General features: G+C 52.7%; 1 protein-coding gene across 4 annotated transcripts in view; it reads right to left on the bottom strand.

Annotated features, from left to right (window-relative positions):
* Positions 1 to 12,654: 12,654 nt before the first annotated feature.
* LOC106547540 (hexosaminidase D) overlaps positions 12,655 to 15,755 on the bottom strand; it is a 44,709-nt gene continuing 41,608 nt past the window's right edge. For all 4 annotated transcript variants that reach the window (XM_087729150.1, XM_087729148.1, XM_087729149.1 and 1 more), the window contains exon 14: positions 12,655 to 14,887. In XM_087729150.1, the coding sequence (XP_087585276.1) occupies positions 14,704 to 14,887 (184 nt within the window). In that variant the 3' untranslated portion in view covers positions 12,655 to 14,703. The remainder of the gene's footprint in view (positions 14,888 to 15,755) is intronic.

The raw sequence follows: 15,755 nt of genomic DNA, 5'->3' as shown, positions 1-15,755 counted from the left end.
GGCGGGACGGGGCGGCGGCGGCGGCGGCTCCTTTGCTGCAGCGGCTGCCGCGGTCGCGACGCGCAATGGAGACGCGCGGCCGGGGCGCAGCGCCTCGCCGGCGGGCGGGGACAACTCGGCTGCCGGGCTCCGGCGGGGGCTCGCTCAGCACAGCCACCGCCGCCTCCTCCTCTGCAGCGGCGGCGGCGGCGGCGGCGTCCTCACTCCTGCCGGCTCGGGCTGAGCCGGCTCCCCGCCGCGGCCGCCGCCGCCAAGAGCCTCGCCGGATCCGGCCACGAGCCCTCCATGGCCGGGCGCGCCGGAGCTGCGCCTGGCTCGCCTCTCCCGCGCCGCCGCTGCTGCCGCTGCCCTGCTGGGGCGTCGCTCGGGAAGGAGGCGGCTCCCGCTTGGCGCGACTCGCGCGGGGGGCGCCGGCCCAGCCCCCTCCCCGGAAGGCCCCAGCCCGGGCATCGGGGAGCCGCGCCGAGCCGGGCGAGGGCGCCTCTACGGACGTACAGAGCGCTCGGCGCGTCTTCCCAGCGGGCCGGGCGAGCCGGCGGACGCGCTCCGTGCCGGCAGCGGAGCTCCCGGGCGGCGAGGGGCGGCCGAGGCCTTTCCTGAGGCGAACCTGTGCAAAGGGGTGGGCGGGAGCTCCTTCGGCCGGATCCCAAGCGAGGAGCAGAGCGGGGCCGGTCCGGGGCCCCAAGCTCTCGGGAGGGCCTTGCCGGCAGGCGAGGCACAACTGCGGCACCTACGAGCGCGCGGGACGGAGGGGGAGCCTCCCGGGACGGCCTGGAGACGAGAGCGAAGGGCGACCGAGAGCAGCGGGACGGAGGGGATCTGCGAGGCGGTTTGCACGATGCCTGCAACCGGGACGGTTCCGAAAAGGAACGGGATGATGGAGGGCCAGGAACCGCTGGAGGACCGCCGGAGCCCTCACCGCTCTCCTCCCACGAAATCAGCCCCGCAGCGACCGTGGCAGCTGCTCAGCCCTGGGGAGGTCCCCATCGCCCGATGGCGACCTGAACCCAGACCTCCCCGCAATCCCTTGGATGCTCCAAAGCGCAGCACCGCCTAAGCCGGCGGTTCCCTGGTGCCTTTCCACAGCCCTCAAAACTCTGAAGTGCCTCACTTAGTGCCGTCGCGTTTTTACACCCCGAACACCACGTGCGCGCCTAGCCACCGATGTTTTGGCGGTAAACCTGGTTTAAAACAAGCCGTGGTTGAGTGACTCCAGACAGCCCTCTGGTTGCCTTTGAGGGCCGGTGAGTCAACTTGCACTGAGCTCAGGCAGAACCTTTAGCTGTTGGTCTCGCCAATCCAGCCCTGCAAGAGGCAAGGTGGTCTTGTGGTCTCCTCCTCCCCCCAAATCGGGTGAAATCCAGAAGGTTCTGACAGGTTCTGGAGAACCGGTAGCGGGAATTCTGAGTAGTTGGAGAACCGGCAAATGCCACTTCTGGCTAGCCCCAGAGTGGGGTGGGAATGGAGCTTTTGCAATATCCTTCCCCCAGGAGTTGGAAGGGAATGAGGATTTTGCAGTATCCTTCCCCTGCCATGCCCACCAAGCCATGCCCGCAGAACCGGTAGTAAAAAAAATTGAATTTCACCACTGTCCCCCATCCCTGCCCCCCATTTCTAAAACGGGGGATGAGAGTTCCAGAGAACGGTTTAACGGTGGGGCAGAAACATTGGTTGAAGTCACAAAGCCTCCATTTCTTGTCCTTTGGCTGCATGAGATAAGTTTCCCTAAGAAGACGGCCAGATATTTGCCAGCACATACACACACACACCCAGCCCCCTGGGCCATGGTGGGAAGGAAGGATGATTGTGAAGCTGTGGGGGCTGGCAGTGGCTAAGTCCCACCTGTAAACAAATGGTTTCGTTTTCCAAAAATCAGGTTAATGTGGCTCAGACTGCTACTTTAAGCACTGTTTCTCAACCTTGGTGGCTTTCCGATGGGTGGATTTCAACTCCCAGAATTCCCATCCGCTGGAGAATTCTGGGAATTGAAGTCCACCCATTGGAAAGCCGCTACCGTTGAGAAACACTGATTAAAGCAGGGGTCTGCAACCTTGGCAACTTTAAGCCTGGCGGACTTCAAGTCTCCGGCTTAAAAGTCTCCTGCACAATAAGGGCCATCAACAGGAAAGTTATTCCCCATCTTAGAAAAGTCTCAGTTGGAGAATGAAACTTCTGTCCGGTCAGCAAGCAACTTCGGGGGCAGGTTTGACCTTCTCTGGCGTTCGGTCCTGTTCAGAATGGCCTTGTTCCTTCTTTGAAGAAAGCAGAAGGGCCCCTTTGGCAAACAAATGCCAAGACTGACATCTTAAAAGCAAAAATATCTGACGGAGGCACTTTTTCCAATTAGTGTGTTTTATTAAAAGGCAGAAGCTTTACTGAGCTGATGCCTTTGGATCCCATTTGGAAAAGAGACGTGGAGTTCTTCCGATGTTTCGCTGCCATGGCTAACATGTCGCTCCTACAAAATCTGGAAATTGGGGCAAGAAGGCAGGTAACGCAGAGAGAGTCCTTCTCTGCAGGAGTGGAAAGAGAAGAGAGGAGCAGGAGAGAGGAAGGGGAAGTAGAGAAGAGAGGGATGGTAGAGGGAAAAAAGGACATAGTACGAGAGAGGGCAGAGGTGAAATAGGGTATAATATGGTGTATGGAAAGCAGAAGAGCAAATGACAGTTGTGGTGGACTGATGGTAAGAGGAATCAATATAATATAATACATATTGGATAATATAAAAAAGTGATTGTTAAGATGTAATGGTATACTTGTGGTTATGTGTATGGGGGGAAAAACTTTTGGGGAAAAAAAGAAAGTCTTTCTCTGCGGTGTAAGATCCCCACATTGTATTCCATACAGCTAATCCTTGACTTACAATCATTTATATATTGACCAAAATTAACAACAGGACTAAAAAAAGTGACTTGTGATGGTTTTTCACACTTACGACTGTTGCAGCACCCATGGTCATGAGATCAAAATTCAGTGTCCCAAGGGATCCTGGGATCACCTTTTGTGACCTTCTGACGTGCAAAGTCAATGGGGAAGCCAGATTCACTTAACAATAGTATAGGTCAGTGATGGCGAACCTTTCACCTCGGGTGACAAAAGCATGCACTCGTGTGCCCATCTCCATAATTTAATCTCCCCGCACCGTGCATATGCATGTGTGACCTGCACTGTCCTGCACATGCGTGCATGGCTTTCTTGGAGACTGGGGAGCGCGAAAACGCCTCCCACGGAGGTCCTACTTACCGGGTCCGTTTTCCAACTTCCGGTGGGCCCAGTAGGTCCATTTTTCATCCTCCACAGGCTCCATAGGCTTTCTAAAATGGCCCAACACACAAACCAAAACATGGATGGAGCACAGGTTCTTCCACCACCCAACCAGTCCAGGAGTTTGCAGATTCACAGAACATCAAACTCTTCCATTGGGATGGACCTTGGGGACCATCCAATGCTGGAACTGGGCATGTCTAGTTTGATGAAAAGAAGGATTGCGTGGGTGGGGGTGACACCCAAAGAAGAGGGAGTCAAGCTATTCACCAAAGCACCTGAAGGCAGGACAAGAAGCAATGGGTGGAAACTAATCAAGGAGAAGCAATTTAGAACGAAGGAGAATTTCCTGCCAGTTAAGAACAATTGGAACAACTTGCCTCCAGAAGTTGTGAATGCTCCAACAATGGAAGTTTTTAAGGAGATGTTGGATAACCGTTTATCTGAAGTGGTATAGGGTTTCCTGTCTAAGCAGGGGGTTGGACTAGAAGACCTCCAAGCTCCCTTCCAACTCTGTTATTCTGTTCTGTTCTATCTGCCTGCTAAGTGCAGGAATTCAAAGTCCAGCCACTGTTTGAACAAAATCCACGGAAGGAGTAGTTCAACATTCAAGGACAACCTGCCTTCTTCTCACAGAGGACATTCTAAGGTGGAGGAGCTCCCTAGGTTGCCTCTTAAGTGTCAACCTCCAAGTTATCAGGAAAGGCTCCTGGATCTCCTCTGAGTGATCTGTTGAAAACCCTGCTCTACCCGTTAGTCTTTCCATCTTGGCCAATTCCCTGACTGGTCTCCTTGCTGGACCCAGGATCTTAGAGGAGGATCAAACTAGGATCTATCCAGAACTTAAGACTTCCTTTGATCTAGGAACTATCAAAGTCGGCGGATTTCAAGTTCATGAAACGTGCGGCCTTTCTCAGATTTGTCCAACTAGCGATTTCTCCTCAAGCTGTTTTAAGGTCTCCTTGTTGAATAGATGGGATGCGCACCCAGGCAGGCCTCAACTCCTTGGCATTGCCCATGCCCTGCACTGCCTCCTCCAAAGATATCCCCAAGAGCAGATGGGGCTTGGAAGGAAGGGGCCAACCTTTCCATCAGAGGTATGGGAAAGAGGCTGAGCAAGGAACAAGGCTAAACAAAGTTCAGCCACAAAAAAAATCACAATCACTTGTGAGAACCACCTCTCCCTCCCTCCCTCCCTCCCTCTCTTTCTCTATCTCTGTCTCTTCATCTCTCTCTCTCTCTCTCTCTCCCTCACCCAACTATCCACAGGCACTCTTACAAAAATTGTGTGCAACTAATTCATTACAGGATAAGAGACAGATTGGTATGGTAAGGGAAGGCATCAGGCTAGAAATCAGGAGTCTGAGGTAGGCACAAAGCCACCCGGGTAACCTTGGGCCAGTCCCCCCTTCTCAGCCTAGGAAGGTGGCCGTGGCAAACCCCTTCTGAAGAACCTTGCCAAAAAGAATTGCAGAGATTTCTCCAGTCTCCGAGAATGAGACCTGATTGAACAGAAGGAAAAGAAAAATATCACAGGATAACCTTTGACTGGAAGGCCAAGAGACTGGGCTAGGGCCGCCATTTTGGGTATTTGAACCCCTGTGGTCAGTTGGGCAGAGATTCTCACGGGCATTCCCCAACCCCACTGATCCTCTCTGTTCTCCAGTTTACCTTTTTATTTCTGTTTTCAAGGGTTTCCTGAGAGTACCGGGGAGATCCCAGAGGATTCCTTGGAAGGAAAGATGAGGCTGGCGGTTTATTTATTTTTCATCAAAAAGAATATTTTTAAAAAATACTAAAAAGCACAGATTGGGGGTTGGCAGGGAGGGAAGCTGGCGAATGCTACAGGGCCCGCTCTTTAGTGGCAGGTCCAGGCAGTTTTCAGCTGTGCGAGAGAGAGGATACCGGTGGGAATAAGCCAAACCGTAATATCAATTTAAAAAAACAAATAAACATAAATATATAAGTAATCATAAATATAAATCTGCTTGTAAATCATGTGCTGCTTTGTTGAGGCCAGCGTCAGAGAACAGTCTTCAGCCTCCATGAAGGGAAAAAGCATCTCGATTCGCCTGCTTTTTGATTAATAAACCTACATCTGGAAAAAAATTCTCCTAGGAGTATTACTAGACATTCATTATCTATCTACTAGGAGTTTTCAGAAGTTGTTCCCCGGGGTCAGTGTCTGTGGAGATTCTCAGTCATCCAGGTCATGGCTGTCTCAAAGATGCTTTCTTTCAAAAGGCAACTGGATCTTCTTGTTTTGCTTGAAGACATTTCACTTCTCATCCAAGAAGCTTCCTCGGTACTGATTGAATGGTGGAGAATGGAAGGTTTTCCCAACAAAATGTAGACTACAGGATTCAGGTGACCCTGAGGACACAAATAAACCTCCAAGTGGCCTCAACCACTCTCAGAATCTAATGACCAGATGACTGCAAGGTATATTTTTTCTTCTTGTGCTGTATCCGTCATCGGATGTTGGCGATCCTATTTTTATCAACAGCCGCACGAAAAAGCGCTGCTGAGTTTTGCCCAAACCAATCCCTTAGATTTTGAAGCCCTGATGTTCTTCTTCTGCCTGGACCTCCTTTGCTTTCAGTCTTCCCCTGGAGGATTAAGTGAAGGATGCCATATTTTTCCAGGTGTCGCATCCCATGTCCAAAATATTCTAACTTTTGCTTTTTTATGGTTTTGAACATTTGGCTTTTCCCAGGCGGCTTATCACCTCCTCATTTTTGATTTTAACTTATACGTTAACAGCTGCCTGTAAATCCACATTTCAAATGCTTCTAGTCTCATTAAGTGGCTTTCTATCAGACCAATTCTCCACTCCGTAGGTATCTAAATCCTTCCATTTTCCGTGCTGCCCCTGTGGAAACTGGACCTCTTCTGAGCACAAATGGTTTTGATGCCCTATTTCCTTGGCAACTTTAAGCCTGGAGGACTTCAACTCCCAGAATTCTCCACGCCAGCAAAGCTGGAGACCCCTGCATTAATCAGTGTGGCAGCTTTCCAATGGGTGGACTTCAACTCCCAATATTGTCCTGCTGGCTGGGGAATTCTGGGAGTTGAAGTCCTCCAGGCTTAAAGTTGCCAAGGTTGGAGACCCCTGCCCTAGGGTTTCTCCACCTCATCAACTTTAAGAAGGGTGGACTTCAACTCCCATAGTTGGCTGGGGAACTCTGGGAATTGAAGTCCACCCTTCTTTAAATTGACAAAGTTGAGGAAAAAAACTGCTCAAGTGGGTCTGCTGCTAACGTACCTGCCTCCCAACAGCGTTGCAGCAGCCCTCCCCTCGCTCCTCGAGTCGGTAGCCGAGCTGGCAATTGAGTTCCCTAGGTTGATGGTCCTGGGGGACTTTAATTTGCCGTCGCTCGGTGAAAACTCTGATGGGGCGCAGGAGTTCATGGCTTCCATGACAGCCATGGGCTTGACCCAAGTAATCCGAGGCCCAACCCACTCAGCGGGACACATGCTTGACCTCGTATTTCTCTCGGAGCAGTGGATGTGTGATCTTGGTCTGAGGGGGAGTGACATCATACCCCTGTCGTGGTCAGACCATTGCCTACTGAGGCTCGACTTCCGGAGGCCAAACCCCCACTGTAGGGAGGAGGAACCGACCAGGTGGTTCCGCCCCAGGCGTCTTATGGAGCCTTTAAGGTTCCAGACAGAGCTTGGGGTCATTCCTGACACTTTCGCCCACAGTCCGGCGGAGTCTCTGGCTGCTGCGTGGCACTCGGCAGCGTCGGAGGCCCTCGACCGGATTGCGCCACTGCGGCTCCTCCGAGGCGGCGGATCCCGGAGACCCCCTTGGTTTACCGAGGAACTCCGGGAGATGAAGCGCCGGAGGAGATGCCTAGAGCACCGTTGGAGGTCCGATAAGTCCGAATCGAACCGAGCAATGGTAACCACCTGCACCAGGGAATACACCAGGGCACTTAGGGCAGCAAAAAGATCGCACATAGCCACCCTGATAGCATCCGCTGAGTCCCGTCCAGCCGCCCTGTTTAGGATAACCCGCTCCCTATTGAACAAAAGGGAGGCGGGGGAACCCTTGCAGGGCAGAGCTGAAGAGTATGCCCAATTCTTAGCGGACAAAATTGCTCGGTTTCCATCGGACTTGGACTCCACCCCCGCAGTTCCAGCCGAGGCGCAGGGGGACCAAGTAGAACAGCTCTGGGTTGAGTTTCAGGACGTTACCCCCGGGGATGTGGACAAGGCCATGAGAGCTGTAAGTACCTCCACCTGTGTTCTGGATCCGTGTCCCTCATGGCTGGTTACTAACTGCAGTGAGGTGACACAAGGCTGGATCCAGGCGGTTGTAACCGCCTCCCTTCGGGAGGGGAACTTCCCCGCCACACTGAAAGCGGCGGTGGTGAGACCCCTCCTGAAGAAACCATCCTTGGATCCAGCTGTCCTCAATAACTATCGCCCAGTCTCCAACCTTCCCTTTCTGGGGAAGGTTGTCGAGAAGGTGGTGGCCTTCCAGCTCCAACGGTCCTTGGAGGAAGCAGACTACCTAGACCCCTTCCAGTCGGGCTTCAGGCCCGGTTACAGCACAGAAACCGCTTTGGTCGCATTGATGGATGATCTCTGGAGAGCCAGAGATGAAGGACATTCCTCCATCCTGGTCCTCCTTGACCTCTCAGCGGCTTTCGATACCATCGACCATGGTATCCTTCTGCGACGACTGCGGGAGGTGGGAGTGGGAGGCACCGTGCTACGGTGGTTCTCCTCCTACCTCTCGGACAGGTCGCAGTCGGTGTTAGTGGGAGGGCAGAGATCGTCCCCAAGGCCCCTAAATTATGGGGTGCCGCAAGGTTCGGTCTTATCCCCCCTACTATTCAACATCTACATGAAACCGCTGGGAGAGATCATCCGCAGGCACGGGATTAGATACCATCAATATGCGGACGATACTCAATTGTATCTGTCCGCCCCGTGCCAAATCAATGAAGCGGTTGATGTGATGTGCCGGGGTCTTGAGGCCGTTATGGACTGGATGAGGGCTAACAAGCTTGTGCTCAACCCAGAAAAGACCGAGTGGCTGTTGTGTTTTCCTCCCAAAGATTGGGCCAATATTCCAACACTCAGGCTGGGGGGTCAAATTTTACACCCCTCAGAGAGGGCCCGCAACTTGGGAGTCCTCCTGGACCCACAGCTGTCATTCGACCACCATTTAACGGCTGTGACCAGGGGGGCATTCGCCCAGGTACGCCTGGTGCGCCAGTTGCGACCCTACCTGAATCGGGAGGCTCTCACAACAGTCACTCGGGCCCTTGTGACCTCTAGGCTGGAATACTGCAATGTGCTCTACATGGGGCTGCCCTTGAGGAGCATCCGGCGACTTCAGCTAGTGCAGAACGCAGCCGCGCGAGTGATAGCGGGTGCACCTCGATTCACCCGCATTACACCTATCCTCCGCGAGCTGCGCTGGCTGCCTGTCGATCTCCGGATGCGCTTCAAGGTGCTGTTAATCACCCATAAAGCCCTACATGGCAGTGGATCTGGATACTTGAGAGACCGCCTTCTGCCAATTACCTCCCTACGACCCATAAGATCCCACAGACTAGGCCTCCTCCGCATTCCATCGGCCAGCCAGTGTCGGCTGGCAACTACAAGGAGGAGGGCCTTCTCAGCAGTGGCCCCGACCCTTTGGAACGAGCTCCCTGTGGAGATTCGTACCCTCTCCACTGTCCCAGCCTTCCGCACAGCCTTGAAGAACTGGCTCGCCCGCCAGGCCTGGGGATAAGGACTCCTACCCCGCCCGAATGATGAATGTATGTTGTTTACTATTTTATTATATGTTGTCATCTTAATGTGTATTCCCCCTTCCCTGGTTTTCTGTGAGCCGCCCTGAGTCCCCTCAGGGAAAAGGGCGGCCTACAAATTCTAATAAAACCAAAACCAAAACCAAATCTATATATTCGCTCGGTTTGAGGGGTCTTTTCTCCTGGCACGAGGGCCTTCCTAAGCACAAGGGATGGCTGCCTTTTTTGCCCAGTTCTTTTATCCAGGGAAGGCTGGCTGCGGGCCCAGGGCCAGAGGACCGATCCAGCCACGAGCATCTGCCACAGGGACTCGGCCTCATTCGGGCAGAAGGCGGCTCTTCCCTGCAGGAGACAAAGCTGGCTGCCTTTGTGCCAAAGAGGCGCGTCTCCTTTCAGGAGAGGCTCTGCTCGTGCGAGAATGACCCAGATTCTTCATTGGGGCCGAGCGCACATTTCTTCCGCTGACAAGACCGGCTCAGGAGTCAGAAGACGCCTCTCGCTTGTGGGGGGGGGGGGGAGGAATCTGTAAGGCAGTGATGGCGAACCTTCTTCGCCTCGGGTGCCAAAAGCACTCACACGTGCATATTATCGCACATATTTGCGTGCCCATCCCCATAATTTAACCCCCCTGCACTGTGCCCCCTGCACATGCACACGTGACCACCCCCTGCCCTGCGCATGAGTGCACAACTTTCTTGAAGCCTGGGGAGGGGGAAAACAGTCTCCCCTGCTCCCCCCCACCAGGCCCTCCGGAAGCGATCCGTTTTCCAACTTCCGGTGGGCCCAGTAGGTCCATTTTTTGCCCAAGAAAGCCTCTGGAGCCTGGGGAGGGCGAAAAACAGCACAACATGCAAATCGAAAGTTCGGGAACAGACCTCCGGGTTGCCCATTGGGCTGTTTTTTCCCTCTGGAGGCTTCAGGTGGCTTCCCCGAAGCCTCGGGAGGGCAAAAAGCAGCCCAGTGCGGAAACCGGAAGTCCATTCCCAAACTTCCAGTTTGCGCGTTGGACTGTTTTTCGTCCTCCCCAGGCTCCAGAGGCTTTCTAATGCAAAAAATGGGAAGCCTTCAGGGAAGCCTCCAGATAGCAAAAAACGCCCAAAAATCAGCTGGCCAACATGTGCATGCGCACTGGAGCTGACGGCAACGCCTCTGGCCCTGGGCCCTCAGAAATGGCTCTGCGTGCCACCTGTGGCAGACGTGCCATAGGTTTGGTATCATGGCTGTAGGGCCTCCTCCTGCCTAGGTGGACTGGAAGAAAAGGGGGAATTACCTGCTTGGCTGCTCTTCCATTTGAACAAACATTACAAATTTGGAAGGGACCTTGGAGGTCTTCTAGTCCAATGATATAATTACGGACAAATGGCTGTCCAATTTCTTCTTGGAAACCTCCACCGATTGAGCACCCGCAACTTCTGAAGGCAAGTTGCTCCACTGGATAATCATTCTCAGGGTCAGGGCATTTCTCTTTAGTTCTAAGTTGGATATCTCTTTAATAAGTTTCCATCTGTTACTTCTTGTCTTGCCTTCAGATGCTTGGGGGAAAGGGCCTCTGGCTAGAAGCGCCTGCATCCATCTCAATGAAACCCCAGGATGGGAGGAGAACCCCCCTCCCAGGACAGGGACGGAGTAGGGTTTGGGGAAACACTGGGACCTCAAAAGCTCTTCTTGGCTGACTTCTCAAGCACAAATGCTGCCTTACAACCCCAATCCCTGAAATGCCTAATTTTATTGGGATGTGAAAGGCAGGAGAGAGATGTACACTTACATAAAGGTAAAGGTTCCCCCGCCCATATGTGCTAGTTGTTCCTGGCTCTAGGGGGTGGTGCTCATCTCCGTTTCAAAGCCAAAGAGCCAGCGCCATCCAAAGACGTCTCCATGGTCATGTGGCTGGCATGGCTTAACGTCAAAGGAGCACGGAATGCTGTTCCCTTCCCACCAAAGGTGGTTCCTATTTTTCTACTTGCATTTTTATGTGCTTTTGAATTGCTAAGTTGGCAGAAGCTGGGATAAGTAACAGGAGTTCATTCTGTTACGCGGCGCTAGGGATTCGAACCACTGAACTGCCAACCTTCTGGTCAACAAGCTCAGCATCTTAGCCACTGAGCCATTGCATCCCATATTATCTGCTCATCATTACCTGTATTTAAACACATGGTTTTTTTTTAAAAAATTCCCATCATTCTATGGTTGTCAGCCTTAAATATTTTTTTTACCAGAAATGGAAAGGGAAGCTTGACTTATTAACTAGGTGGCCTGAAATTGATGCTAACTCTTAGCAACCACAGAGGCTGAATTTCTCAGGAGCTGGCTGATCTGTCCTCGACCTGAACTTTCAGGTATCCCAGTGAATTAATTGCGGTTGTAATTGTAATTGAACCTATCCACCTTCCTGCTGGTCATCCTCTTCTTTCCCTCCACCCTTTCTAGCCTTAGAGATTTCTCAAGGAGCCAGGATGGCACAGAATGTGTTTAAATGTGAGCCGCTGAGCCTGATTGTTGGTGCCTCGAGTGAGAATCTGGGTCATTTTGATCAATGATTCATAGGTATGTTTTCTTGGCGTTTTCTCCAAGATCAAAGGTGCTCCCTCTCTCCTGCTTCTTTCAAGGCCAACCTTTGCTCCTATTGGAGGGACACAGGGACCACAACAGGATTCTGACTTTCAGAGCCGCAGACACAGCACGGATATCTGGGTGTCTCTTCCAAGGCTTAATTGGCAAGTGCTAATCTGCACAGTAGAGGCATTAAAATAAAAATTATGGTAGCTTCGGGGAGGCTTAAAACTAGGGAAGGGTCGGGCACCTTCACCAAAGGGCCTCTGGCCTCATTTTGCTACTGAACGCTTTCTCCATTCAGGAGGAGAAAATCCCAGGAGCTGAAAACAGCCACAGGAGCCACACTCACAACGCTGTGTCCATCAGGTGCCCCCAATCGGCAAATGGCAGCGGCAATGCAAGGCTGAAACGGACATTGTTTCTGGGCCCAGATCAGCTCCTAATCAGAAAGTCAGCCACTAAGCAAGAAACATTGCTTAGAATCGCAGAGAAGCCGCAGAAATACCTAACGTGAACCTTCCTGGGCCTGCCAGGATGGAAACCAACCCCAACCCCCAAATATTTCTGCATTCTTGAGGTGGGGTGGCTTTGGAGGAACCTGCTTATTAGCTGCAGAAAAACGAGACTTCGAATAGCTGAGTTCCATCCAGACAACTCATTCCTTGGTTTAGGAACCAGGCTGAGCCAAATTTCATTAGTAAACCACAACTGGTTGAGTTTGCACAACCATGAGAGCTAAGCTCACACAGCCCGGCTTTGCAGAATCTGTGAGTTTACCTATGAATCGACACTTCAGATGGTTTATAGATTTTGTTCCCGATGAGTCTCTGAATAGATTAATTTCAATGGTGGTGTAGCGTTTTCTAAAAATCTAAAATGGTTGTTTTGATATTAGTATAACAGAGTTTCTCAAGAGGCCACCTTGAAGCTCTAGGCAACCCCCTCCTCAAGAACTGTTCCTCCTTTCAACCAGGAGCTGAGCGATCACAGGGAGTCCTGCACCTCCTCTGCTGCCTGCTGAGCCCCAAAACTTCCCAGCTTTTGCCAACAGAGGAGCCCATCCTTATAAAAAATACTTTATTGTCTTCGGCACCACAGCAGCAGCAGCAACTCTCCTATACAATTAACTCTTCACGGCAGCAACTAACTCTGAGCCTGCCTTATAAAACACATCCACTGGCAACCCCAGTGCCTCTCCTGGTGGGAAGGGGGAAACGGTCAGCTCCTCCCGCTTTCCTTGGCAGAGACCACTCCGGGGAGCCTAGATTCTCCCCCTTCTATCTTGGGGAAAGCAGCCGGGGGAGTGGGGGGGTGGATCCACGCCTCAACCCCCGTGTCTGCTCCACAATTACAGGAGCCAGAGGTTTACATGCAGCTCAGGAGGCGCCAAACAGCAGCTCTGGGCCCCACAGAATTTGACACCCAGCCAAGGCGGGATTACGAGAAAAGCCATAAGCTCACCATAGCAAGGTGCACCTTCTCTGAGCTGCACATCAGCCAAGAGGGGTATGCAGGATCCAGGGAGCAACAGGGACTCCCCAGAGGGGGTCTCCCACCTGCCATGGCTCCATGTTAGCTCCACTCATCTGTGCAGGGCAGCTGCTGCATTCCGTTCTGGGATGCTTCCTCACCTGCCTTTTCAAAATGCCTGCCCGTTTCCATCTGGCAGCTTGTGGGCAGCTTGGTTACATGCCTGCCAATCGCTTGGGCTGCCCAGGAGCCAACAGGGACAAAGGGAGGGTCTCACCAAGAAACTAGGGTGGGTGGCAAATGGGAAGTCCTTTAAACATTCCCTGAGAAAACAAATCCACAATGACGCTTAGTTTTTTTCACCGTGAGGAAGGTTTTAGCTAGAGGCCTGGAAGGCAACTTCGGGTTCTTGCCAAGCGAAATTCTGAAAAGGGGCAGGAGACCCTGGGAGCTGCAGGATTAGGGTTGGGGGATGCAGCAAGACTTGGGGTGGATGTTTTGCCCCCTTCCCCAGGGCTGCTTCCTCGATCTCATGTTCCGGAGAACTTGGGTTGTTGCCACCAAGGAAGGAGTCTTTGGCCTGGTCTGCTGACTCTGAAGGAAGGTTCAAAGTCACTCTTCCCCCAGTGTGTTGCCTCTGTCCCAAGAGGCCATCACTGCACTATCCTGACTTCAGCTGAGCAAAAATGGCCATTTTTGTCCCTCAAGCAAAACGAAGAATGCGACTGATGAAAGATGAGAATGGATTTCAAGTTTCAGTGGGAGGAAAAGTTAAATCTACCCCGGAGGGGGGGGGGTGTTTCCCATCCACCATTACTACCGGTTCGGTAGTAAAAAAATTTGCTCGCTTCACTCACGCATTTTCATTTAAAACGATCTGCGCATGCGAACAATATTAAAAAACGAATAGAAATTGCATTTTTTAAATGAAGATTGTTCTGTGCTTGTGCAGAACAGAAAATCAAGATGGCGCTGCTGGTCCTAGAACTGGTACAATCACTTGTCTTCTGGAGTTACTACCTATTTGCCTGAACTGGATTAAATAGGTAGGAACCCACCTCTGAATCCACCCATTTTCAGACAAGAGAAGGGACTTTCAAAGGAAGGTGCGGGAAAGATGAAAGTTCTCCTTCTCTTCTGTCCTTTTCAACATCATTCAGCAGTGCCCCCACCTCCACCTCTGTCAGAATGTGACAGTCGTTCCCCACATCCTGTGGCACTTTTTCTGCCCAGGAGCAGCCATGGGGGGATGGGGGGTGGGAAGACCAGCCTACCAACAGTGCCAGTCCCGAGAGCTCTAAACCACATTGAAAAGGAAGAAATGGAAAGGAATGGAAACCAGGACCAAAATTCTTCTCTCCGGCAAGACCCCCACCAGAATTACTGCTCCCTCTCCAAACAGGCCCACAGATTCACCATCGCTGGTGGGGAGGGGGAAGGTGCCAAACTGGGGAGAGGGGAATCCATCAAAACTGGCTAGAAACGGATTTTGGTGGCCCAGCACTAGAAGAGGCACTAAACCTTGTCCTGGAAGGGAGCCCCCACACCCCCTCCAGCCTCAAGTTCTTTCAAGTTTTTAAAAAAACAGGTTGGACTGAACCACGAACGGGGGCCCCCTTTGTGCCTGGGAGGGGGCCCTTCCCTAGAGGGTCTTGGGCCGGGCATTCAGGCGGATGACTTCTTTGAAGTCCCGGACAAACTCGCGCAAGTGGTCCATGTGGGGATTGACGTTCTCCTCCATCCATTCCTCCACAGTGTCAGGGAAGTAGATGTTTTCCATGTGTGAGCGCAGGGTCTGGATGATGCTCTCCCACTCTTCGTGGACTCTGGGGAGGGGGGGAGGAAGAGAGGGATACCTGGCTGAGGCTGGGGCGGGGGGAGGCAGCAGGCAGCCCAGCACCTGTCCCATTAAGAACCCCTAGGCCTCTTAGAGCAGGTATCTCCCACCTTGGCAGCTTCAAGACTTGTGGACCTCCAGAATTCCCCAGCCAGCCGTCGCTCTGCGCATTCTACATATTCTCATACAGGGGTGCCAAAGTCAAGGCCCACGGGCCGAATCTGGCCCACGGGTGGTTAGATAGCAATAGCAATAGCTAGATCTAGTCCACGGGGCCGCCCTGGAAACAGCGAAGGACTGGCCAGCAGTCCCTCTGCCAGCGAAAATGGAAGCTCAGGAGGGCTGTGTGTGGCTATTCCAGACTTTGTTTTCGGCCGCAATGGCCTCTTGCAACCCTTGGTCAGTGAAAATGCAGCCCAGGAGCCCGTTTTTGCCCGCAGAGCCCTCAGGCCTGCGCAGCAGTAGTGGGCTTCAGCCGGTACGCCCCGGTATGGGTGTACCGGTGGCCGCTGGGAGCAGCGGCCACCATACAGGAACAGTGCTTTGGAAGACCCATTCACCCTCCCATGTTCCTTACCTGCTTTTAAACCAACTGGGTCATCTGTGCACGTGTGTGCTGTGTATGGCGCCTGTGCAACCTCTGCAGAGCAGCTGGAGCATCGCAGGGCGGTGGGTACACATGCGTGCGCTACACACGTGCCCGAGGTGGACGTCTGGCCCCGTCGCAGTGTACACTGCTGCACAGGCGCCCCCAACACGTATGATGTAATGCTGCCCATGCCCCCTGGCCATGGCCCCCGTGCCCCAAAGGTCAAACACAACCCTGCTGCGGCCCTCAATGAAATCGAGTTTGACAC

This window comes from Thamnophis sirtalis, unplaced genomic scaffold, assembly GCF_051295495.1.
Source record: "Thamnophis sirtalis isolate CommonGarterSnake01/CBP01778 unplaced genomic scaffold, rThaSir2_p1.2 scaffold_14, whole genome shotgun sequence".
NCBI classification, from domain to species: domain Eukaryota; kingdom Metazoa; phylum Chordata; class Lepidosauria; order Squamata; family Natricidae; genus Thamnophis; species Thamnophis sirtalis.
The sequence above is the reverse complement of the archived record's forward strand: the minus strand, read 5'-3'. Positions and strand labels throughout refer to the sequence as shown.